At 41.8% G+C, this 25149-nt stretch overlaps 1 protein-coding gene across 3 annotated transcripts in view; it reads right to left on the bottom strand.

Moving 5' to 3' along the window:
• The window catches only part of IQGAP2 (IQ motif containing GTPase activating protein 2), a 122803-nt gene extending 98047 nt beyond the window's left edge, over nt 1–24756 (bottom strand). For 2 of the 3 annotated variants that reach the window (XM_053931403.1, XM_053931400.1), the window contains exons 1-2: nt 24722–24756; nt 2873–2972 (exon numbers count right to left, since the gene is read on the bottom strand). In XM_053931403.1, coding sequence (XP_053787378.1) covers nt 2873–2937 — 65 coding nt within the window. In that variant the 5' untranslated portion in view covers nt 2938–2972; nt 24722–24756. The remainder of the gene's footprint in view (nt 1–2872; nt 2973–24721) is intronic. The other variant, XM_053931401.1, reaches the window with a different exon arrangement.
• Nucleotides 24757–25149: the final 393 nt, after the last annotated feature.

Raw genomic sequence — 25149 nt, 5'->3', positions numbered from 1 at the left:
AACTGGGACCCCTCCATCCAGTAGCAAAAAAAGTTGCAGATGCCCATCACTTGGGAATGTTTCCTGTAAAAGCACTCTCCCAGTGCAGCTGAAGGGCAGGACCCACCATGTGTTGTGGAAGAAGCCTACACTCAAGCCTCTCTAGCTGGTCTGATTTGAATTGTCACCCTGTTGCTCTCTATCTTGCTTTCCAGAGTCCCCAGTTTTGTTCAGGCTCTGTAGTGACAGTGAAAATGCAATAATCATGCAGGTACAGACAAGGACTGCATATCAACAACTTTCATCCCTAATCAATCACACAGAGTGAATAACCACACAGTGAGAAACGATACAGAACTTTCTCATGTTTCCCATTTCTCCAGACTGGTGCTGGGAAAAGCATGGTCATGGCACCTTTGACATCCAAGCCTGGGCCTGGCACTAGCTCAGCTTCCCTGGGCAACATTAGTCACCTTCTGGAAAAGCAGGGCTAGAGGCTACACAGCCATGAGACACAGGCATCTCTACTTGTTTCTGCAAGCTTTTTTGTAGCTGTTTGTTGCTGGGTGGTTTTCACAGTAGCAAGAGTGTCTTGGGGCAAAGTCTCATGGTACAACAAAATTACCTCAATGGTTCTCTGGGAAGGGAGAAGATGCCCCTCACACTCTCTTTTTTCCCACAGCAGCTCTGTCTACCCAAAAGCACTCCCAGAGCCTCCACCACACCCTGCGTGGTCAACCCCTTCCTTCCTAATGAGCACTGGGACCAGTGAACTGAGGCAGAGGAGGTCATCCAGCAGTATTGTGCTGCCACATCAGCTCCATCCATGACAGCCCAATCCCTTAGTAAGGGAAGTACAACACTCCTTACACTGCATCCCCACCTTATGAAGTAATAACCATTGAACAGTACTAGTAGATACTGATTTTCCAGAGATCCAGAAAAGCTTCCAGGTACCTAACAACCCTGAAAGCAATTGTCCTGGATATGAAGTCCCATCATGGACAGTAGAGCTAAAAGAATGCTTCATTTAGAGAGCTGCTAGTGGCAAGAATCTCTATGAAAATAAATACCAGGAAGGAGAGGAGGTTACTCATACCAGATGCTATTTTAAGTCATTAATTGTAAAAATAATTTCACATCTCCTTGTGAAATACCAAGGGAGCTGCTTCAAATTAGCTAGAGGACTCAATTTCAAAGTGACAAGTAGCCCTGGGAAAGGGGAAGGTTGAAGACAGCCAGGAAGAAAAAGTAGTCATAATAGCAGCAGAAGAGAAAAGGTTGAATTTGGAGAGTAGATGCCATAAGACGGCAGATAGGTGAGCTGCAACATACCAAGGAGAAACCTTGAGTGAAATCAAACCTTGACTCACTGAGGTTAGCTGATATGGTGGATCTGATCTAACACCCCCACAGTGAAACCAGGTCCCTTCCCTCTCTCCAGTGTGCATCTGCACCCCATCCTCTTCCTCTTGCCTGCTCAGATTCTCCTCTGATCCCTTAATCAGACCAGTCAGCTCACTAAACCACAGAAAACTAACTCAGCAAAAGAGCTAAGAATTCCCTTCACATAGCCAGCATAGCAAGCTGACTCATCTGACTGAGGAGAATCTCTTGCAACTGCACAATGGGGGCAGCAGGAGCATGTGGAGCAGGTCAGTCCTCTCTGGCAGTAGGATGACACTTGCCATCTTAAATATCTGAACAAAGAACCACTGCAGGAGAAAGAGGAAGAGAGAGCAAAGGAGGCAATATTTGCTACACCAAATGGAACAATGTAGTGAAGAGGAAGTAAGAATGGCTGATTTTTTTAACAATGCCCCTAGGACAAAACCATTGGCAGCTATTGAGAGGGAAAATGTGGATTTAAGGCACAATTTCATAGCAGATTACTGACTAAAATACACTGGTTTAAACCATAGCAAAGATGCTATGCTTCATCTTCACACTAAGGTTTCACAGCTTCCACTACTAATCACAGTTCAAGTTTTCTTTTCTCAATAGAAATTCACAGGAAAGTCATCCAAATACAGTTTATAAGTAAAAATATCATCATCAAAAAACACAGAGCAGAAGCAAGACACTACCAGTGGTGCCAATAACAATAATGAGTATAAGAGGCATCTTTGAAAAAGTCTGATCAGATGGAATATAAAATGGGCTTTTACATATATAATATTTGCAGCACTTGAAGCTACTTCAAAAACACAAGGATATTGTACTCTGTTTCCCTGCTCTCTAATTATGAAAATGTTGTTGAATATTTGTTTTGAGAATGAAGTGAACATAGCACAGTACATTTGCACAAAGGGGATCAAAACTCTGTGCACTTTCAAATCAGTGTTTCATCACTTTTGCTGTTGCTTCAAGAGATGAGTACTGCTGACCAGTAGGAACTGGTCCAGAGTCCATCTTATCTTATTGCCCTGCCTGCACTTACCACTGTAACACTGAGATTATATCAATCATTAAACCTGTAAGAGCCCAGGTGATTTTCTGCCATCTTAGCAACCTGAGTCAATCCACAAGAACTAGCACCAAGAAGGGAACGCAGCCACAGACCAGGAGCAAAATACTTTCCCCAGTTAGTAACATAAGCCTGACCCAGCTTCTCACAAAAATACAGCCTTGTGTTTTAGTATCTAGCTCCTACTTTTGATAAAAATGGACACCACAGCCAGTTTCAGGATGTTGTCTTGATTATTTCTAAATCTTTCTTTGAATCAGAGTTTTCATATTGGGCATTAGTTTCTCATGCTGAGTGCTATGATACTCCAACATTCAGTCAATCCAAGTAATTCAAGATAAATCAAAAATTATGATGCTCAAGAACACGACAGGCCTGAATGTCCACATTTAAAGGCCAGAAATAAGTGTGTTTTCATTTACTCACCTTTTTGCTTCTTCTAAGTGACACAGATACTCATAAGCAATATTCTGACGCCTCCTCTCATCCATTTCCTCTGCAGAAAGCCTTTCATCATCCACAATAGCTGCAAACAGAAACCCATATCAAGTTATGCATGAGCCCAGCTGATTTTTAGAGCAATTTTACTTATAACCTGGGTGAATTGCTGAAGAAGGGAAATAAAAATAGTTATCACTTCTCTTTAAAAGAGGCCTTTTATAGTGTCTAGATGTCTAGGTCTCCAAGGGAATTCTGTCCTTTCTACAGAGAATTCCTCGAGTTTCACTTCTTCAAGACCAAGCGTGTATTGCTCTGAGGTCATTGCTTGGCTTGGGGGCAGGATGGAGCACTCATGGTGGAGCTGATGGAGCACTCAAACATGGGGTGCTGAGGCTGGGAGCCAGCAGAGCTTCAGCTTACATATCCTCAGGAGAGTTTAAAGACTCTCATGAGGAAGCTTAAGGCAAGAAGCAGGTGGAGCAGCCCCATGCTAAGCAGATCCTCAACAACAGAGACAAAGACAACACACTGCAAAGGTATCTCAAGGACAAACATGGGAATTGGCTGCCACTTCAGGAACCTGTGAGACTGCAACATGCTGAGCTGCTTCCCAGTGATGGAGGTGACAACAGCTGTAATCAAATGAACTATCTGTGGTTTCTCCTACTTACTGTTGCAACCTCATCACCTCCCATAAAAACACTCTCCCAGCTTATTAAGGATGTCTGTGCGCATCTCCAGCTGGAAATAACCTCAATTATTTACAGCTACTACCCAGTGACTGGTCTTTCTCTACTTGTAGAGTACAGAGGGGGTCTCTGTGAGCAGGTCTCCAATTCTTCCAAATGCTTCTACCATTGAGTCTGAAGGAGCATACTGTTGCTCTGACTTCTAGAAGAATTTCAGCCACAGCAGTGAGACTTTGTAAACAGCCTTCAGTATAGATCAGTTACCAAAATGACACCCTATTTGTACTAAGCTGAGTGTTGGACTAGGTCATCTTGAAGTTATCTTCCAACCTTGATCATTCTGTGAAAAATGTGGTCCTACATTCTTTCATGTTTTCAGTCACATGCTCACATCATCTCTCATGCCATAGCTGGCAACGCAGCAGCTGCATCAGTGAACCAGAACAAGGGGCAGCTCTTGCTAAAGAGCTAAAGAGATCTGTTTCTGAGAGGACTGGCTCCCTGATCTGAGCCACTGCATACTTGCAGGCACCATGGTGCTGGACTAGCTGCTTTCTGTGGCATCCCACGAGCCAGTTAGCTGAGAACATCATGACACATCCTCCGTGAAGAAACAAAGCCCCTGCTCCTCCTGAAATGCCATGTGCTTTGTTAGTTCCATTCCCACACAGACTTGTGCATGCCAGGAGCAAGTTCTCAGTTTTTCCCTGACAATTGCTTCAAGTAGGGGATAAACACTTTCAGGTAATGGATACAGGCAACTCAAATAAAAGGCACTTAAAAACAGCAGGACTCTGGGTTTTGCAAGTACTTGCATAACTTGAAATCGAAACCTAAAAAAAAAAAAAAAGAAAAAAAACCAAACAAACAAACAAAAAAAAGAGCCAGAGAAATGATGTCACATGCATTTACTGAGGACACAAAAGAAATTACACTATGCACCCACATTTTGGACTGATGCTACCATACATTTGTTAAGGTCTTGTATAGCTGCTTCAAGCTTTGTAGTTTAAATTTTAATGATCACATGGGAGTTGATATCTCTCATCTTCCTTTGCTTTTAAGATTGCTCTTCCTAATTACCCAGATGTTTCATACACCAATCAAACAAATACATGTCTTACTCAGAGTTTCTTTTAAGTCTGGTAGCTCCAATAAGCATGACTCACTCTAAAATGAGCTCTCAGATACTGTAATCAGGATTTCACTTGCCATGAACCAAAACATTAGTTTGGAGGCAAACATGGGACACAGATGGCAAAACACTATGCCTGGCCATGGAGGCTGCTCTAATACTGTTCTTGCCCTCACCACCATCAGCACAACCATACAGGCTACTCTGACTCCATGACATAGCTCCTCTGCTGCAGAGGGCTCCTGACTTCCCAGAGCAAGGGAAAAATACTGATGACCACCACACTGAAACATAATGTATCGTTTTATTACTTGCAACACTATGATCAAGGGCCCCTTTTCAAAAGCTCTCCCACCTATGAGTGCTCATAAGTGGAGACAAGTGCTGTCAGAAGAGCCCAGCTGATTGTCCTACTTGACTATGGTCCTATCAGCTAGGGTGGGACAGCCAATACCAGGCTACGCCTTCATCCCCCATAACAATTCCCATGCCCTGTTCCTTGTAACTGGTTAAACAGTTTTTTTACTGTTTTACTGGTTTTTTTTACTCCTGCCCTCCAAAGACAATTCAACACAGCCATAAGCAAATCAGAAAAAAGGCAGCTTGTCTGAATATAGGTGAAGGAAAACCACATGACCCATTTAATAAGTATCATTCTAGGAATTAACCTGAATAACACTAATGCTTTGCAATTTAGTCCTGGATCTGCACATCCATGGGTGCCTCCCATCCCAAACAAAGGTATCCTAGATCAAGCAGCCCTGGCCAGACTCAAATCCCTCATTAAAATTATTTGCAAAGATTGATTCAGAGAATGGATGAAGGCACCAACAGATATTGTAGAATTGTAATAGTTGTTCTGCTTAGCAAACACTGCAACAATGAGAAGTAAGGGCAAGATTCAAAAACAAGTAACTTGTACACACTGGGAAGTGGAAAACCCAGCTCCTTTCTGCAGGGGGTATCAGCAGCTCACAAGTTGGAAATCAGACTGCTTTTCTGTCAGGGCCAAAGCAGCTAAAGTTTCTGGGCTGGATATCTGAGCACTGAAAATACAGAGCACAGGGAATGCCAACACCTACAGTGCTAATCCTGGGAGGAGTCTCTTACAACACCAGCTTCCAATAAGTCTGATTACACACTTACCCTCCAGCATATACTGGCTTCAAAGCAAGTGTGCTATCACATCAAGAGTGGTTGCAGACACAACTTTAGAAACAGAAATGACAACCTGCTGGTGGCCTCAAGACTGAGCTGCAGAGGCAATTACTTTGAAGACTTGGGTTCTTAAAGTCTAGTCTATAATAATATATTCTGGCAAGGGCTTCAGTCTTCGACTAGAGCCCTGTGTATATCTTTCTTCAAACATCCTGAGAGCATCCATCAAGCCATCCACACCAAGTTCAACACACAAGTTTTGAGAGGTTTGGAGACAGAAAGCCCAGTCTTTCTGCTTAACAGAGCAAGTATTAGTCAGAAGACTAGGAAGATTGATGAAAGAATAAACATATTTCTATATCAGTAACTGTTTGATAATGCTTAGCTCACAACAGAAGATAGTGCTGCAATAAAGGGTGTTATGTGGCAGAGTAATCAGGGCTGGGCTTCACCTGAGGATCTCTACCAAGCAGGATCCTGACACAAAGTCTTCCAGCAGAGAAGATCCAAATGCCATAGAACAAGGCACGCTCTACATGAAAGCCATAGAGGGAAAAAAAGTCATCTAAACAACATCTTATGATTAAATTCATTAATTAAGTGACTTAACTTCAAATTCAGATGAATTCCCTTAAAGAGGGAATGTTAGGAGTGCATCTGGACAACCAACAAGAACTAATAAAAACGCTAGCCTTAAAGCTATTTAAATTCATTTTAGATGTTGACACCCTCTTAGCCAAGAGTCAGTAGACATAAAACATGTGCAAAGTTCACTCACAGATACTTCTTTATGAAAAAAAACACTAAACAAAGAGTGTGTAGGAAAAACATGGAACAGTGAGCAGTACCAAAGCTTAAATTGCCACAGATGGGAGATTTATTCTGGTACTCAATACAGCACACCAACTTTCCAATTCTTTCCACAACTGATTCAACAGAAATAAAGGAATATTCTACTGGTAGCTTCCTACGTATGTATATTCTACATATTTAGCACAAAAGTAAGTGCTTACCAAGAAGTTTTCCTAAACTGAACACTTGGTCATCTTCCATCAGCTGACACATTGTACTTACATGGACCCTCCTCTCCTAAAATTGCCCTGTGTAGGCAGTATCTAGGACTAATTGATGTTTTGGGTCTGGTTGTGAATTGCAAATCTTTCTGATGTGCTCTGATCCAAGATAGCCACTCCAGATGTTGGCAAATTCTTGGAGCTATGCCAGTTGCTGACCACAGAGCTGAGAACTCAACCCAAGGCACTCCATGACCTACATTCAACATGGTGCCTGCAGGATTTACTAAGTCCAACTCAGAAATAGTAGACAACATGAAAACATTTCAAACTTCTGGATTTGAGCAAGTTTTCAGAAATAGAGCCACCACGTCTGAAGATGCAATATTATTACTGAAACTAGCAATCAGCCCATGTGCACAAAGGCCACTGGAGCCATGACCTCACTAACAGAATCCAGAAAGAGAATCAAAACTTCAGGTTCACAGAGATGTGGTCACTTTACACAGGAATTTTAAAAACAAATACTGTCTCTCTAAATGTCATCCAGTTCAGAGTTCATTCTCATATTACAACATGACAGGATTTTGGAGGTCCCAAGCTCACAGAGATAATTTACATTGATACTGAGTTTACTGGAAATTTAATCACTGTTTTAGTACTTCACCACCCTTAGAGAATTTTCTTAATGGCTAATCTAAATCTATCCTCTTTCAGTCTGAAGCCATTCCCACTGGTCCTATCACTACATACCCTTATAAAAAGTGCCTCTCCATCTTTCTTGTAGGCCACAAGAAGATCTCCCAGAACCTTCTCTTCTCCAGTCAGAACAACCCCAATTTTCTCAATCTTTCCTCACATGACAGATGCTTCAGCCTTCTGATAATTTTTGTGGCCTCCTCTTCTGGATCTGTTTTAAAAGATCAGCATCCTTCTTATGTTGGGGCCCCAGAGCTGGATGCCATACTCCAGATGGGCTGTTACGTGGCTGGAGTGGAGCCGCTATAATCACCTCCCTTGACCTGCTGGTCACAATAGTTTATGTTTGAACTTACAATTACTAAGAGATGTTTCACAGGTTTTACTTGCAACAGTTTGCAAATTAGTCCACAGATCCATGGATTGTACTTTTAAAGGGTGCTAAACTTAAAATAATACGTAACAAAAGAGCATGCAAGGAAAAGTAATATTTGTTACAATTTCTAAATACAAATTTATGGAACACTTCATGAGGCATAATTCTTAAGTAATTCAGGTAAAACCATTTACCAAAGAGTTGTTCTTACCTTGGAAAAACTGAAGCTGAGAAAAAAGCCCTGCAAAACTTACAACAGCACTTAAGGCTTCCTGGTCATTCATTTTCTCTCACACATATGACTATCTGCAACAGTTCAAGAACAGCACGTGGCTGCTCCTAGCAGGCAGACCCTTTAATAAGGCATTTGCCACAGACATATCAAAGGACTTCTTACACTGAAGGCAATGACAGGAACAGAGGCTTTTATTTCCCAGGGCCAATCCCCCTCAATTTCCTGCTACCAGAGACTTTTTCCCATGGAAAGCAAGACATGAGCAATAAGGAGGAGAGCTCTTTTGGCACCACAACAGGGAAGCTCAATGAACAAGACATAACAGACCATGGAGAGAACAAAATCCTCTTACAGTGATAGAATAGAATTTCTAAAGTCAGGGTTGGGGTGGGGAAAAAAAAGAGATACAGGCATAAATATAAAATGCTGGGATAAAAGTTTTTCACAAGAGTGTTTGAATTAAACATTAGTTAAAGCACATTTCACAGTCTCAGCTGTCTGCTTTCTGAGTCACACAGTAAAGCAAGGCCAGGCAGTGTTTCAGTCCACTGGCAAGAAGTTCTGCAAATTCTGTATATGCCCCCCTTACATCTTACTGCCTTCTTCTCCCAAGCTCATACCCCCTATTCAGTATTCCTACAGTCAAAAGTACTCAACAGAGCCATTCTATAATGAAAACAAAAGCCAGGGAGCCTTTCTTGCACAAAAACATCTGACTGACAGTTTGCTGCTGGCCATAACCAGTCCCAGTGACAGCTGAGCCCAGTACAACAGGCTCAAGGCAGCATCCCATTTACTTCTCTCTGTAGCGTGAGGACCTTAGGCATTTGTCATCCCAATTCAGTGCAGTAGCTTCAAGAAGAAGCTAGTTGCATTTTAGATGGTCACAGTGACTTAAAACCTTATTTAATGAGAGAGTATATAACTATCTTTCCTAGTTTGAAAGAGGCCAATAAATTCATCTTTTGTGCCTGCTTTTTATTCCTAGTAAAACTTACAGAACTACTACTCTCAGATACCTAGCACCCCATGAGCACCTGCCTTGGCCAGTTCAACTCCATGGTTCCTCCTAGTTTGGCAGTTCATGTGCTGCACCAGCCAAACCCCATACATGGAGCAGGTTGAGCTGGCAATGCTCTAAGGCAGGCTCCCCAATGCTCATTGCTCCCCAGGCTGTCCTTATTGCAAGAGGACAGGAGCTCAGAGCACTGCCAAGAAGCTGCAAAATACAGGGGAAAGATACATGTACAGATATAAAAAAAAACAATTCTTAAAGCTACAAGCAGATAGAGTTCCCCCCGAGCCTCCACTCCCATATCAACTTGCAGGTATCCAATGTAATGATTTATTAAATATGCAGATGAAAGTGTGTCAACTAGAACAATGTGAACAGATAATTCAACAGGCTACTAAGAAAAAATGGCTTTACAGCATCAAACACCTATTACAGGTGTTCCATTATTAAAGTATTTTGTACCTACAGGTCTGTTGTTATGCTGAAAGTTGTTTATCTTTGGATGAAAAATTTAAGGCTCTGATGAAAACAGCTTTCTATAGACTTCTTCTGCTAAAAAGTACAATTGCGAGCAACTAGCATGTGTCTCACAGCAATAGGAACAGATGGCCTGAACATTTTTCTGTGTCTCCAGTTAGGGGCATTCAATCAATTCCCTGAAATTTGCTCAAAGGAAGGTCTCTAGACAAAGGCAGACACTGCAAGCACTAAAAAAACCTACAACAGCTGTGAACTTGGAGGGCAGATTCACATGAGAGAGTAGACTAATACACTTAATTAAAGAGTGGGGGTCTTCAATATTTAACTTTTCAAATGTTTCCAACATTGAACTACTCTCTCCCTTAAAAATGGCTATATCTCTCCTAATCTAGTTTTTTCATTGTTAAAGCATGCAGGCTTGTATTTTCAAACAAAAATATAAATGCATCTTCTGGCCAGCAGATAGATATTATCCACTCTTACAAATTGTGTGTCACACAGGATCTCCAGGGACACTGTTCTGGACTACATCTAACTGCCAGACACTGCACAAACAGGGAAAGCAAACACACACCATTAGCATGGGAGTGTTGAATACAGACATCCAGTAAAAGACATCCTGATATAAAATTAAAAATGTTTGCTAAACCAGTCTTTTCCCTGAGCTTTCCCAGAGATCCTCATTCCTGTGCATTTACTTTCCTGAGTTCTCCTCTTCCTCCCATTTCCTTGATAAAGGTCTTATTTCAGTCATATGTATCTGCTACCACAAGGCCAGCCACATACATTTTCAACACGTACTGAGTGCTATTGCAATACATGGACCTTGGGACTATCATACAGGGAGACAGTGATGCAACAGCAACCACATTCCACGCTCCTGAACCCAAGTGTCAAAACCACTTAATTTCAGCCAGACACTGGCAAAAGTCTGCAGGGCTCCTCAGACATGTCTCAAGATACTTCAATCCCCACAAAGTTTATAAAAAGTCTCATTTAACCACAGACACAAGTTGGCTTTGGCATTGAGCAAGTGACTACATGCGCCACCAGAAAGTTTAACATTCAATTTTCTGCTTACAGGTATACACATCCTGTATTGTGCTTTTAAACCTTCAGCTTTCCACAGTATCATCACATGCGACTTCAGTAGAGGTAAATATTAAAAGACACTAAGTAGTTCTGACATTACCTTACTGTTTGATACTAGAGCATGGACAACTCATTCCTAGTACGGTACTTTAACCCTGTGCAGAAAATGAAGTTGCATTTTATCTTGATTTCATTATAGTTGTTCAGTCTGTTTGGAAGAACAAGGAGATAAAGTAATGGAATTGAAGGAAGCAGATGAAAACCCAACCATTTTAATTTAGCTGCAAGTGTTGCCATTTATGATAACAAAGACGGAATACAATGTATCAGATTGTTGCTCAACCACTTCCACCAACGTTTAACTGCTGGTCTCACTGTCTACAGCATACTTGGTATAATTGCTTAATAAAATTGTAACTGTTTATCTTTGCATGCTTCGCTAGCTGGTCAGTTCAAGACACAACAGGTTTTCCCAGGATTGAGGTGCTCACAAAACACCATTAAAACTCTAGCTCTTTTCTATGACCTTAAACTTTTAGATCAACTTAGACAACTGACCTTAGCGCTCTTCACTCACTTTGTTTTTAAACACTCTTTACTCATACTCACTATTTACTAATAAACTCCCAGTCTAGGTTTCCAAATAAGTCACAAGTCTGAGGAAGCACTCACACTGATGGACCCTGAGGAGGCAGTGAACACCAATTACAAGCTATTTCTTTCACTCACAGGCCATACTATCTCCACATGCTTAGTCCAAATGCATTAGCACGGCCAAACTTCAAGGCAGCTTTCAGAAGCTTTCCTTCTCCAGATATTAGTTAATAAGAAAACAAATAAAGAGTCAATGGTTCCTTTACCACCTTTATCCATTTGCTGTTTTCTTAAATAAAGAACTTTTAATTTAAATTCTATGTATTTTGACACACTTACCTTTTGCTTTGCTCATTTCACTCATTTCACTTGTTTTTTATTAGTAATATACATAAAAATCCTAAGTAAAAGAGCCAAAATTTTACCATATGGATTCCATTTCCTTACATTTCACCTACTGTGACCTCAATTCAACTTAACACATGCAGACTGTAAACAAAATAATGAGAAAGGCAGTTTAATCTTGCCAGGCAAGAATATGCACTATGCAACTATGAAAAACAGAAAAATGCTAGTCTATAATGTTCCTCAGTATGAACCCTGTAATTAGATTTAGTCAGAAGACAGATGCAAGTCTTGTGCCTAAAAATGCCATCAAATTTATTTCTAGTATTTGGCAGTTTAATTTTTCTCTGAAGAGAACTGCACATATATCAATAAGTCAAATGTATACACACACCTACATAAAAGGACAAGTAACTTGTGATCACTAAAATACTGTGATGATGATGCCAAAAAAAACCAAAAACAACTAATCCAAAAGGCATTCATCCCTATGCAAGCAGTTGGAATTAAGAGTCCCAGCAAGTTATCAGTAAAGGTGACTGTGCACACAGCCTTCTGCAGAGCCCCAAAGGCAACTTTCATTGTGTGTAATCACATCACTCCACTGCCTGAGGCCACAAGCACACCCATCAACACTGGTGGCAGGGCAGAAAGACACTGTAGAAGTGGAGTGGAAGAACAGGAAAATGGGGCTGGAGACCATCAGTAGGAAGGGCAAGGCACAGACAGAACTCACTACAGCGGTAGAGGGAAATCCAAATTCAGGCTTGCCTGTCCATTGTGTGTTCACACACATTGCTACCCACACCTCTGTGGCACACCTCTTAGCTATTTGCACAGCAAAACCTCTGACCTAGCAACAGTAAGATCACCCTGTGTTGTTTAAGACACCTCAGCCAACACACAGGGCCAGAATAAAGCACCAGGCTTACTGTGGCAAAGAGGGACCCTACCTGAGGAAGGTACTGATGCTTCACCAAAGGCGAACTACTTGAAATGAAGAGCATAACAAAAAGGTTTTCTGCATCTGTTGTTACTACTTGGTAGAAATTCAAAAGATAGTCATTTAAACAGCAGCTAATTAAGATAATGCCCTGCAAATACTGCACAGGTTTTCTGGCTAAGTCAATACCTTGTTCAATTTCTGTTTCAGTCTTGAAATGTAAAAAAAAAAACCCATCTGCATTACAACTTGAGGCCAGAACAGTGATTCATTAATACACTTGTAGCAATCCTCTACTAGCCAGGGGCTGGTTAGGGAAGGCTACACTTGAATGCAAGAAAAGAGGAAGACAAGAACAGGGACAGGGAAGTGAAAGAGAGGGGAAGGGTTGAACAACTCAGACCTCCTGAAAGAAGTTTGGGAGGAAAGAGTTACCAAATGGATTCAATATTCAGATCACTGGACAGCTGAAACCAAAAAGCTTCCTATCACTCTCAGTACAGTAACCAACTGAAAGAAATGTGGTAATGTATAGCTTAAGGAACAGAAAATAAGGATGACAGGCAAGAATTCTGGAACAAAAGAGAATCTGCAGAGAAAGCTGTGTCTGGATCACTAAGTAACTCATACTGCAGACTTTTAGGAGTCTTGATCTGAACCATGAGACTCCAGAGGACTGAAACACCTGTCTAGGAAAAGCCATAGAGAAGGAGCACCACTTAATCACTGAGTAAATTGGAAATGACCATGAGAAAGACTGCAGTGTAGAAACCCTCAGCCTTGACATCTGGTCTTTATTCTTCTTTTGACAATTCATCATCTTCTGGTTCTTTCACAGACAGTCTTTTGCAGAGTCCTTCTACCAAGGTCTGAATAAACCATATGTTCACTTTTTCCACATTCTGAAAGGAGCTCCAGAGAACACCTGAAATGTTGCAGCACATTTTTCCTTCAAGATACAAATATAAGCATGTGAATATACCATGAGATTAAAGTGCAAGAGCACTTCTTCCTCTGCCTGCCTGGGTTTTAATTCCTATATAATTATTGCAGACACAATGTCTTCAAAGTTTGTAATTCAAAATTCTTTGGCTTAAGGGCACAATGGATTTTTTTTGTTTTGGTTTTTTTGGGGGGTTTTTGTGGGTGTTGGTTTTGGTTTTTTTTTTGCAGGGGGGTTGGGGTTTGTTTTTTTTTTTTGTTTGTTTTTTGTTTGGTTGGGTTTTTTTTGTTTGGGTGGGTTTTTTTTTGTGGTTTTTTTTGTTTGTTTGGTTTTTTTTTTGTTTTTTTTTTTTTTTTTTTTGTTTAACCTTAGCCTGGAGAAAAAAACTTACACATTCGGGTTAATAGAACTGAAAATTCAGTTTGCAGCTACAAACCCAGACAATGAGATTGAACGGTTACAAAAAAAATTGGCTTCAAATTCACAAGAACATAAAGAAATGCTGTATGTTGCATAATACTTATATATAGATATGGTAAGTTTAGGTGATGAGCAGGACCCTTGGGCACCCAGAGGCAGAGAACAGAGCCATGGCAATTCCTGTCCTCTCTCCAGCACTCCTGGCTCCCCAGGGAAGACAGCTGAACTGCTTGTTGAACAAGTCCCAAAACTGCTGTGCATTCAGTAGCTGTTTCTACAACTGATATGGCCCAGCACAAGTAGGAGCCATAAATAAAGGGTGGAGGCAGAACATCAGGCTCACAAGTTAGAATCTCACTCCAAAACCTCTTGGCTTTGTTGACTGTGCTGGTCCACAAAGGCAGAAAGGCACAGAGGATGGAAATGTACCTTTGTTCCTGCTTCACAGTGAGATGATAAATTCTTTCAAGAAGAAGGCAAATGCAGTGTGCCTGTGCAGGTGCTCAGTTCAGGGGCAGTGCCATGCCAGCAATGACCTCAGTTATCACTTGAGGCCTGCTTGGCTGCCTTCACTATGCAATAAGCAAGTGTTTGCTAAAGTACTGGAGCTGATACTGCTGGTTCCAGGGTAACCTCCTCCCAATACTCCCTGGTAGATCACTTCAGGAGCACACTGCACAGGCAGGCAGGCATTGCTTGTAGGACACTTGCCCACAGGGCTTCTGGACAACTGACCCTTATTTCTCATTCACATACATACCCAGTAATATGAATTATTTTTTCCTTCATCATCAGGAATTAGAACCCTAGGTGAGAACAAAATCACAAAGTGTTTGAGCCTCGAATATCAAACCTTTGAGCAAGGTTTGAAAAGAACAGACAAATCTTGACCTTTTTAGTCAGTACATCCAGTACATATTTACTGAAACTCAAAGCTATTTTGAGTGACAATGACACATCCACCATTGCATATATCATTGCAAAATCAGATACACAGTGAGCTAGATGTTGCTCCTAACTTATCAATAAACCAAGTACTTTCATTTCCAGGACAAGTCTTTGACAGCTGCACCCAAAAGATAGATTTTTACCTAAACCATACACTCAAGTTTTTAAGTATTAGTATTTGTTCTACTAAAATTCCTGTAACCTGAGAGAAACTTTGTCCATAGCATCTTGAATAACTTAATTTTTCACTTTATTTGCTTATGTCTACCTTATAACCCAAAGTTATATTTGGGTTAATGGAGCAAGTACTGACCTCAAGACAGCCTCCTCGTTACATTGAGTACATTTCCTCTAATGAGAATATCACAATGACAATGCTAAATTTCAACTGCATAAAAAATATCAGGAGCATATCAGAAGCATTATGTAAATACCCAAAACCAGGTATTTTGTTTGAAACAGCAATATTAAGACCACCAAATTAAAGGAAGCATAACCAGCATTCAATCACTCTTATGGCAACAGCAGTACAAGCAACACACATAAACTTAAGACCAAACGAAGTCATGCGTTTGCTATTTTTGAAGTCTCTATCCAAAAAAGAAATTTGGGCCCTTGTGCCACGCACAACGGCTGGGCACAGAATGTTATAATCTTTTGTGTAGCTGCAGTTTGTTTCCTTTCTTGAAGCACTTCTTCACAAAAATCAAGATTTTAGCTCAGCTTGTAACAATTCTTCCAAGTTTTTCCCTGGTTTCCAACTCACATTCTATGGACAGCTTCCTTAAAATGAGGCATTTACTGCTGCTAGAGGGAGTGGAACAGTGCAAAAATATATTTCCTCAGCAGTACCTTACCCAGGTGAGTTTCTACCATTCCTATTCTATATGGTAACTATTTCTGTATAGACCCACTGTCACAACAAGCCTCGTTTATCACAAGTATTCCGCCTCTTCCTGTCTTCCACATTAAAGGCTGTTAAGTGTGAGCACACGCGAAATACCTTCTACCTAATTTGTAACAGTTTTCACACAAATGGTCAATTTTCAAGAAAGTCTATAGTTTATAACTTGAGGAAATTATATTAGAAAACTTGATCACATGTAAATTTGCATCTGAAATGTGCCTGAGAAGCTGCTGGAGACAACTTCTACTACTGCTATGGGAACCCAAAATTCTTAACTGCTCATTTCTTTGTCCTTTTGGGGAATGCAGGCCTGTCAATGGCCAGCATTTGCAGCCTGAACAGAAGTAGCCTACCAATCAACACCTTCCTGACACAGTTTCAGGAAAAAGAATACAGATGAACACTACAGAAATCCACCTCTATTTTTATCAGAAACTTCTGCAAATATTTATGAAGCTACTTAATTTTGTTTAAGTATGGTGACAACATAACAAAACAAACCTCTCCCCTACCCCTCTTCCCTCACCCCCACTCCCCCTCAAAAAAAGAGGAAATACTAAGTGTTATTGCCATGGTTCAGTGTTATAGGAAACACCAGCCCTTGTTTTGCCTGTTACTAACCACAGTACTAAGAAAGTTGATTCATTTTGTTCTAGGACGGCTCATATCTGTGTAATCTTCAGCAAAACCATGCGGTCTTACTTTTCATTTTCTGTGTTTAGATGTAAGTTGGAGCATAAGGGACTGGTTTTACAAGTGATAAAAAGCTGTGCATTTTCTGGATTGTTCTAACCCATTTGTTAAACATCACTACCATAGTCAGAGGTGATATAAATTAGCAGGCAGTCACATCCAGTCCTTGAAGGTCAGCTGTCTGTCCACCTTCAATAATCAGCTGCCATGCAGCTTTGAATGCCAGGCCAAGGCTGGTTCTTCTCCCAATGTCCACTAAATCACAGTGAAGAAATCTGTGCTCTGCTGTGGCCTGAAAAGCAGTATTCAAAACAACTTCTTAGCTCAGATGTAGTGAAATCATGTTTACTGTGTGCTCATTTTAAAACAGCTGACATTTTTCCTTGGTTAAAGCTTTGCCCCAGATTTCCCTAAACATAATCCCTGCTCTACCTTCCATGTTCCTTTTCAGTTACACCACAACCTACTCATGCTGATATTTATTCTGCTACATTTACTGAAAAGATATGAAATTTTAAAACTGTTTACCACTGAAAAGAGACCATCCAGTCAATTGTAGCTTGAGTAAATCTGTTGGTCTTGAAAAAAACTAAAAATCACAAAAATAAGCAACACATACCACAAGTTACATCTCATCCCCACAGTTTTGAGGCCCCTCAAGTCAAGAGTAATTTTATCTACAAAAGCTACAAAAAAGAGGTTGAAAAAGCACCTTGAATCTCACTTTGTGTAAAAAAAAGCATTTATTTTTCTTTCTTGATTGGGTAATCTAGAACTCAGTTTCTTCAAATTTTCTTAGCACTGTAGCATTGCCTGGGAAACACTGCTATGCCTTTACTGACATGGATTTGTGAAATTACAGCACTAAAGACAAGATTACCTCAAAAATATTTCTGCAATTCAAAACTCCCTGGGTAACAGGGAGCTGAAAGCAGCCCCAGCCGTTTCAGGAGGGCAGGGCACAAGCCTGTCAGCAGCACCAGAGCAGAAGCAGCTAGGGACATGAGGGTGATGCACGTGACACTCCTTCCTGTGTGCCCCAGTCCACCTTTGAGTTCCGCTTGCACGTTTTCCTGCCCCACTGCATGCACACTTTCCAGATCTCTGTGTGCAACAGTAGCACAACTTTAACTTCATCTGCCATTCTTCCAGGTGCTGGTGGCTCATCTCTACTGAAGCTACTCCATCATGCTGGAAGACCTGCCTGCAGGCTCATGCGGCAAAGCAGACTGGGGACCTAATCCAGCCAAAAATAATTCCACAGGAGGAGTCAAGGTCACTTCTTCCACCAGTAGAGTTGACTGAAAGCACACTCAAAACCACAGTTTCAGGGTGCGGTTCCAGAGCAATTTTAACACCTCTAAACTCTGTCTGCCACAGTCCCACCTGGCCAGAAAGTCCCCCTGCCTTGGCCAGCAGTGAAGCTGTGAGACCTACAGTCACCCCCTGCACAGACCAGAGGTGACTGCAAATCCAGCAGTACAAATCAGCTCTGCTAGGAGAGATTAACTTCCTGACAGATTGGATATGCATACTGGCAAGAGGTGAAGTTGTCTTCATCAGCATGACAGAGCAGCTTTAGAAAAGTTCACGCTGCTGAAACCTCACCAGCTGCAGCAGTCTGCAGCAAAGCAGGTGAGGGGATTCCAGTGCTAATAACACCAATTAAAAACAACATCTTATCAATGATGTTGACCCTAGACACAGGGTCTATTCTCAAAAATATTGTGTCCTTGATTAGTTCAAGGGGTTTTTTTGCCTTGTTTCTAATACTTCAGCCAGAGTATTAGGAAAAGGTAGCCCCAGTACTCAGCTATGATTCCTCAAAACATCTTTGAAACAACACCCTTAAACCACAAGTGAAACATTTATTGGCCTATAGTAGAACCCTACAACCCTGTGGAAAAGCTGTTGCCTTAATGAAGCACACTTCTGTACAGAGTTTGGGCATTTCCCATTCCTGCTGCCTCTGGATTAATTTGTGCTCTCCTCCCAGAAGAGGAGGATCCAATCACACAAATATAATCAGTTTATGGAGCAGTTTTATAAATCAAGCACAAATGCAGGAAGTTATTATTCATTTCAGGAGGAACAGACAGTAGAGGATTGATAGCATGCATGACTACAAATTCCTCTACACACTTTGAAGCCTGCAAAGAGTTGCTTCAAATACCTTGCTAGATGCCACAAAAGCTTTTACTGCACTTTCAAAGAATCAGGTCAGACTCCAAAAGAGAGGACTGCAGAGACCACATCCTTCATCACTCATTTTATCAGAAGCCATGGACTGCTTAGCAGTATACACGAAGGCCAAGATAAGTATCTGAGATGAGGACAGCAGTTTCTAACAGCTTTGGAGCCTGGCTGGCAGACAGGACAGGACCACACCTGGAGGCAGAAAGTCTTTATGGGCTGGCAGCAGTTTGCCAGCTGCTGTGAGTCAGAGCTCTGAAGTGCTCCTTGAATCTGATTCCTGAAGAATTTCTCTCCAGACAACCTCAGCTTGGGCAATAAGCGATAACAAAGAATTGACATAATCCCTCTGGATAAGTATTTCTTGCTAGTGCATATTCATTTGAGCAAAACAGTAATTTCAGCACGGAAATCAGCTACCAGCACAGGTTCTTAATGGCTGTTTATTTGCTTACACATTTCAAAAGGTATTTAGAAGCTAAGTGTTTCACTGTGCAGAGTTTATAGGACAACCATCTGGTTTAGTACTCCATCCCCTCCCTCTCCTGCCACCTTACCATGGCTGTTGGGCACCAGAGAACACACTGCAGCCACTGCCTGGCCCACCAGTCCCTCACCACCACAAGCTAGGGCACTCCTGTTCTGCATCACAGCAACTGGCAAAACTCAACTGGAGTAGTGCCAGGGCAACATGCTGGTCTCCAGCACAACCCCATCCTTGTGTCAGTTACTCAGCAGCCCACTTCTCCTCCCAGCAGTGAAAATAAGGCAGTATATGTTCAGCAAAGCTCTTCAAAGCCCAACTGGCACCACTCTGGAGGGAACATTGCTGTTTTCTGAAGGTGAAGCCAAGTGCCAAGGTGCAGAAAGTGCTGACCCATGAATGAGCTGTGCAGGACACAGCTCTCCTACCAGCGTGTCTTATCAAGGATCAGCAAATAAGGCATGTACAGCAGGCATCCTTCCCTAGGATGGGGGCACTTGGCCCCTGCCTCCCAATTCATGGTCCCCAGGCCAGGGTGGACACAACTCCTCCCCTGTCCAGCACCTGCACTTTCATTCCACAACATGCAGTAGTTCAAGGATACTTGTTTCAGAAAAACAACAAAACAGCCTGAACAAGTGAAGCAAACACCACAGCAGGTTAATCATTTCCTGCAAGGAGCAAGCACAGGAGAGCACACTTGCTTATCATCACACTGAAATATGACCCACCAGTCCTGCCTGTCACTGACAGGCTTTTTTTTTTTTTTCTGCCTTGCATGTAGGGTTATTCCTAGTAAAACATAGTTTGAACCAGCAACAATATCAAGCAAACTTTGAGCTAGAAAAATTATGTAGCAAACCCCATTTGACAGAAGAGGTGAGCTAAAAATCGGCCTGCTTCCTATTCCCTGCCTCAAGTATCAGACTTGATGTAGCACGCTCACATGTGCTATAAATCCTGTTTCCAGTGCAATATTAATATTTCCTGTTTCAACAGCATTCAAGTTGCTTTAAGCATGCTCTAACATAGCTCTGTCCTTTCCTTACCAGCAGACTTCAGGGGAGATGAACCTGCTTTGTACAAAAAGCACAGAGAGAACCACTCCTACCAAGTGAATTATGTGCACTTGGTTAAACAAAGGAGTTAAACTTTTTGAGTTCTCAATCAGCAGTTTAATTATTAGCAACCTACAAAAAGAGTAGAAGAGATAAACTGTGTATTTGGTTGCCAAATAACACCCACCAATAAAAAAGGAGAAAAGTGTTCTCATAAGTCACAGGCACTACAAGAAAGCATACACCCAAAAGAATATATATGCATAGGACATAGCAAAACTTTTTTTTTTTAATTTCAAAAAACTATTTTAAAAACAAAATCCCATCTGTTTTCACTTAGGAAAGTCCTATGGAACTTTTACCAAAAGATATTTCCCCCTTTTTAGACTGAAAAAGAGTCATTTGTTTCACTGCACTTACTAGACATGCAGACAAATTTATAGTGTTTTATGTTAAAAGCTTTTCGAAAAGCCACTGGTCTGTAAACTTTCACATCCTCCTGAGCAAAGAAGCTAGGTATAGTTTCATAGAGAGGCGTAGGCTGTGTTTCACTTCAGGTTTGCCCTGCCTGTCTCCACAGGCAGAGCAGCACTCCCTCATGAAGCTTCATGCTGCTTATGTCTCATCTCCAAACTCCTAGTGCCAAACAGTAGTAATTCTGGGAGCCAGCACCAGAAGCACAAGCAACGCCCTTATCGCTGTATACCAAGGTCTGTTTTCCCCTGTTTTAACCCATCATCCATGCCCCGTGAAACTAGCTTTCTGGCCTCAGCAGCAGAGGTGAAGACTTATTTGTGTCTCCAACAGAAGCATCTGCGGATGTTGGAGCACCTAGCTCAGTAGACAGGAACTCAGGGCATATATTAATTCAGCTACTCTGAGCATGTTAATGCCCAAAATCCTTTTCAAATTCAGACACTACTCTCTGTAGCTTCACTGCATTCCTGGAAGTGCAGTGAAGCCATTCAGACAGTTCACAAAAACGTAAACATTTGTTTCTGCACACAGATTTCAGGGAAAACTAGCTATAAAGGAGCTGAGAGTGTCAGGAAATGAGCCTTCTCAAAGATACACCATTGTCTGATTTGGTATCTTCCCATGTTCAGTCTGTGATGCACATCGGAGATTTATACTCTCTTTGTCTTCATAATCTTCCATACCACCAAGCATTTTTGTTATAAAAATGGCTCATATCTCTAATCATAATATAAGTCCTAATTCCCTGCAGTTTTGTGAACCTTTGCTTCTGATTGTGCTAGGACTGAGAAATAAACCAGGCAACCGCTGTAGCTAGACTGGAAACCACTATGCAAATTCAGTTGCAGTGTGCCTGTTAACGCAGTTTCAGCTGGATAAACTGGCTTGTAATTTGATGTTTTCACTTGAATTGGTACTGGAGATAAATATCTGTCTGAAGGGCTCAGTAGAGCACCAACAGAAATCTCTTCTGCATCTCTCTTAAGCTATTGACAGCAAGCAGAGTTGGAGGCACCTTTCCACAAGTGGTCCAGGAAGCCACAACACTTTTCACCCTAATAGACCAAGGGAAGGCTCTAGGAGTTTGCTCTGAGCTCTGATTCTCCCATGAACCATGCTCATCCTGAACTAGCACCAACCCAGAAACGGACTGTCTTGTTTGATTTCATTCATCAATTTCCTGACTTTAAATATGGAAATGATCAGCTCTAAGATTTTTTTTCTAGATGTTTTTTGTGTTACTATATCAGCAAAGCTTGTAATGTACAACTTCTTTTAAATTCAGGATATGTCTTCCAATTGAAATGCTATTCATAATCATGAGTACCTGGCAGAAAGTTATGATAGCAAAATGCTAGCATTCTTCAGAGCAATACACAAACTCTGCTAGGAGCTTGAAGTCAAAGTCAAAAGTCCAGGTCAAGTTAAATGTTTAAAACAGTTCTAGGTCACTAAAGCAAGGGGTCTTAGAAATTTGATAGCCTAACTTGGACAACTTATTAACTCCTTAGGAAATCCAGCATAGATGTGATGCTCTCAACAAAGGCAACTGTTTGTCAGTAATCCAAAGTGAAGTTCTAGTTATGTAGGGGGCTTTCATAAGAAAATGCTAGTGTTGGTTTTCTAGTCAGGGAGCCTTTTTTTTTTTTTTTTTTGAGGTGGTGGGTCTCTTTGCTTCTCAAAATGGTAGCCAAATGCTATGCAGATAAAATGTATATATTTCTCTAGATACCTGCTAAAAAACCCAAACATGTACCGCCTACTGTCACTACAGACAAGGCTATGGCTTGTTTGTTAATGGAGGTCTCCATGGAGTTTTTTGGTGTATTTTTTTAAAATATTGATATCAGCCTGGCGTATTTCAATAGCCTTTGCCTAGTCTCCGGAAAGGAATGTAATTTCAAAGGTTCCTGCAGCAAAAATTGCACTCCAAAAAGAAGTGGATGCAGTGTGGCACAGCAGCCAGAGCTTCTCACTCAGGGAAGGACAGAATAACTACCAGATCCCAAGTAGGCAGACATTATTGGTCAGAGGAGAGGCACCCTTAGAAAAACAAGTATACTCTCATCCTCTCTTGTACTTGGGGCAGAGAGACCTGACACCAAGTGTGGCTACACCTCAGAACATCAATGTCCCCATGGTAACAAGAACAAAATGCTCTCAACTACCATAGCAAAGCATAAGCACTGAGAGGATAGAACATATCTTCAAAACTATATTTAGTATTCTTAACATGGCCATTCTTTCCCATAATAATTGAGGCCTACAATCTAAAATATTCTGAGCAGCTCTGGTAATAAGGTAATTCATCCTCAGTGCCCAGGCAGGAACAAGACTCAAAGGATGAGCCCTTTGCTTTGAGTCAAAGCCTAATCTTTGCCTTTATCAGAAGTCATGACATCCACCTGTCCAGACCCACATATTCTGAGATCAGCCACACCAGATCTACAAAGGAAAGCCCCTGCTGCTGGAGTCCTGACGGGTATACAACAAACATTTCTGCATCTCAGACAAGTGGATACTGTCCAAACCGAGGCTGGAGCACAATGCTGCACACCTGGACACTGCCTAACTACAATGTGCAATGGCACAAACAGTTAGGAGGACTGGTTTCACAAGCAAAATAGTCACCTTTGCTAACACAACAGCATAGGCACTCAGACAATGCCTGCAGTAACCAGTGAACACACACCTTCACAAGGATGTAATCCACCTACTGGGTAAAACGAAAAATTAAACCTACAGGCAGGTTCCACAAACTGCCCCCACAGAGGGCATCAATAGGTGAATCAGTCATCAATGAGGAGAAATGTTTAGAAGAGCACGGCATTCTGCAAGCTGAAGGTCTTACTGCCAAGCTTTTTCTACTTTGTCTTAGGTGGAATCAAGGTGGCCCTTAACACTGTTAAGGAGTTTTGTGTTTCTTTCTAAAAGGAGTTTTCAAAACCGGTTTTGAACAAAGCCACTAGATAAGAACTGGGTACCTACTCACTAGACACAGGATGCCAGGGTTGTTGAGAACTTTGCAAATCATTTATGTGTTCCCATTTTGCGATGCCTCAAGTATCAGAGGCTTTTCGTGTAGGAATGGCACAGCCACGGGCTTGCACTGCTCTGCCCCGCAAGAGCCAGGAAAAGCACAGGCGGGTGCAAGACCTCAGCACAGCACAGCACGGCCGGGAGAGACCAACAGCAAGAGGAGGTAAGATGCTTCAAGGGTTTTTCTTAAACGCATGTTTGGGAAGTAAATACACCCCCTCTGAAAAGAAATGCCTGGTACCCGCACGGTCTCTCCCCTCATCCCAAGTACTTAAGAGTTGCAAAGGTCTAAGATAAAGTTATAAAACTAGAAAGCAAAGGTTTAATTTTATAATCCGAAATTCCGAAGTGATAATCCAAAGGTTACCAAGTTTCAACCTGAAACTACAGTCATAACTCAAGTTACGAAGTTAAAACCCAAACCCATACCTGTAACACCAAGTTACAACACTAAAACCCGAAGCTCGACCTCTAATCTAAAACTCCCGAGCTGCAATGCGGAATTACAGCTATAATCCATTCACAAAGTTACAGAACAAAACGCAGCCCCGTGAAAACCTGTTCAAAACCCAGCCGGAGCCGACTGCAAAGGAGCCGGAGCGCTGCGCGCTGCCGCAAGACTCTGCTGGGAGGGTTTTATTTTGCCTTCAACTCGCTCTTTTACTATTAAACCGAGAAAGCAGCAAAGTGGTGGTAAATTAAAAAACAAGAAAACAAAAAAAAACAAAAAAACCCCCCACAAAAAAACAAAACAAAAAAAAAAAAAAAAAAAAAAAAACAAAACAAACCCAAAAAAAAAAAAAACCAAAAAAAGAAAACAACAACAAAAAAAAAAAACACAAAAAAAAAAAAAAACCCGAAGAAAAGGTCTCGAAACGCCCCCCAGGACCCCACTCACAGCCGTAGCGGGGCCGCTGCAGGGACGCCAGCTCCTCATGGTGCATCCTGCCGCCGCCGGGAGGGACGGCGCCGGCCCCTGCCCGCCCTTCTTATGCGCGGCCCGGGCCCCGCTGATTTGCTGCGCCCGCGGCCGCGACCGCCCCGCGCGGGGCCGGGGCCACCCGGGGCGGCTCCAGCGGGGCCGGGGCCGCGCGTGTGCGCGGGAGAGCGGGGCGGGCGGGGAAAGTGCGAAAAAACAAGGAAAAGGGGAGAAAGAAAGTGAGAGAGGAGGGAAAAAACCAAAAAACCCAAACCAAACCAAGACAAAAAAAAAACCTAAAAAAACAAAAAGGTAGAAAAAGCGCCAGGTCAGAAAGTAGAAAAAGAAAGGAAAACAAATCAAAATGTAACAAAACAACCCCCCCCCCAAAAAAAACCCCACAAACA

The sequence above is a fragment of the Vidua chalybeata genome, chromosome Z (assembly GCF_026979565.1).
Source record: "Vidua chalybeata isolate OUT-0048 chromosome Z, bVidCha1 merged haplotype, whole genome shotgun sequence".
NCBI lineage: Eukaryota > Metazoa > Chordata > Aves > Passeriformes > Viduidae > Vidua > Vidua chalybeata.
Note: the sequence above shows the minus strand (reverse complement) of the source record. Positions and strands in the feature narration are given on the sequence as shown.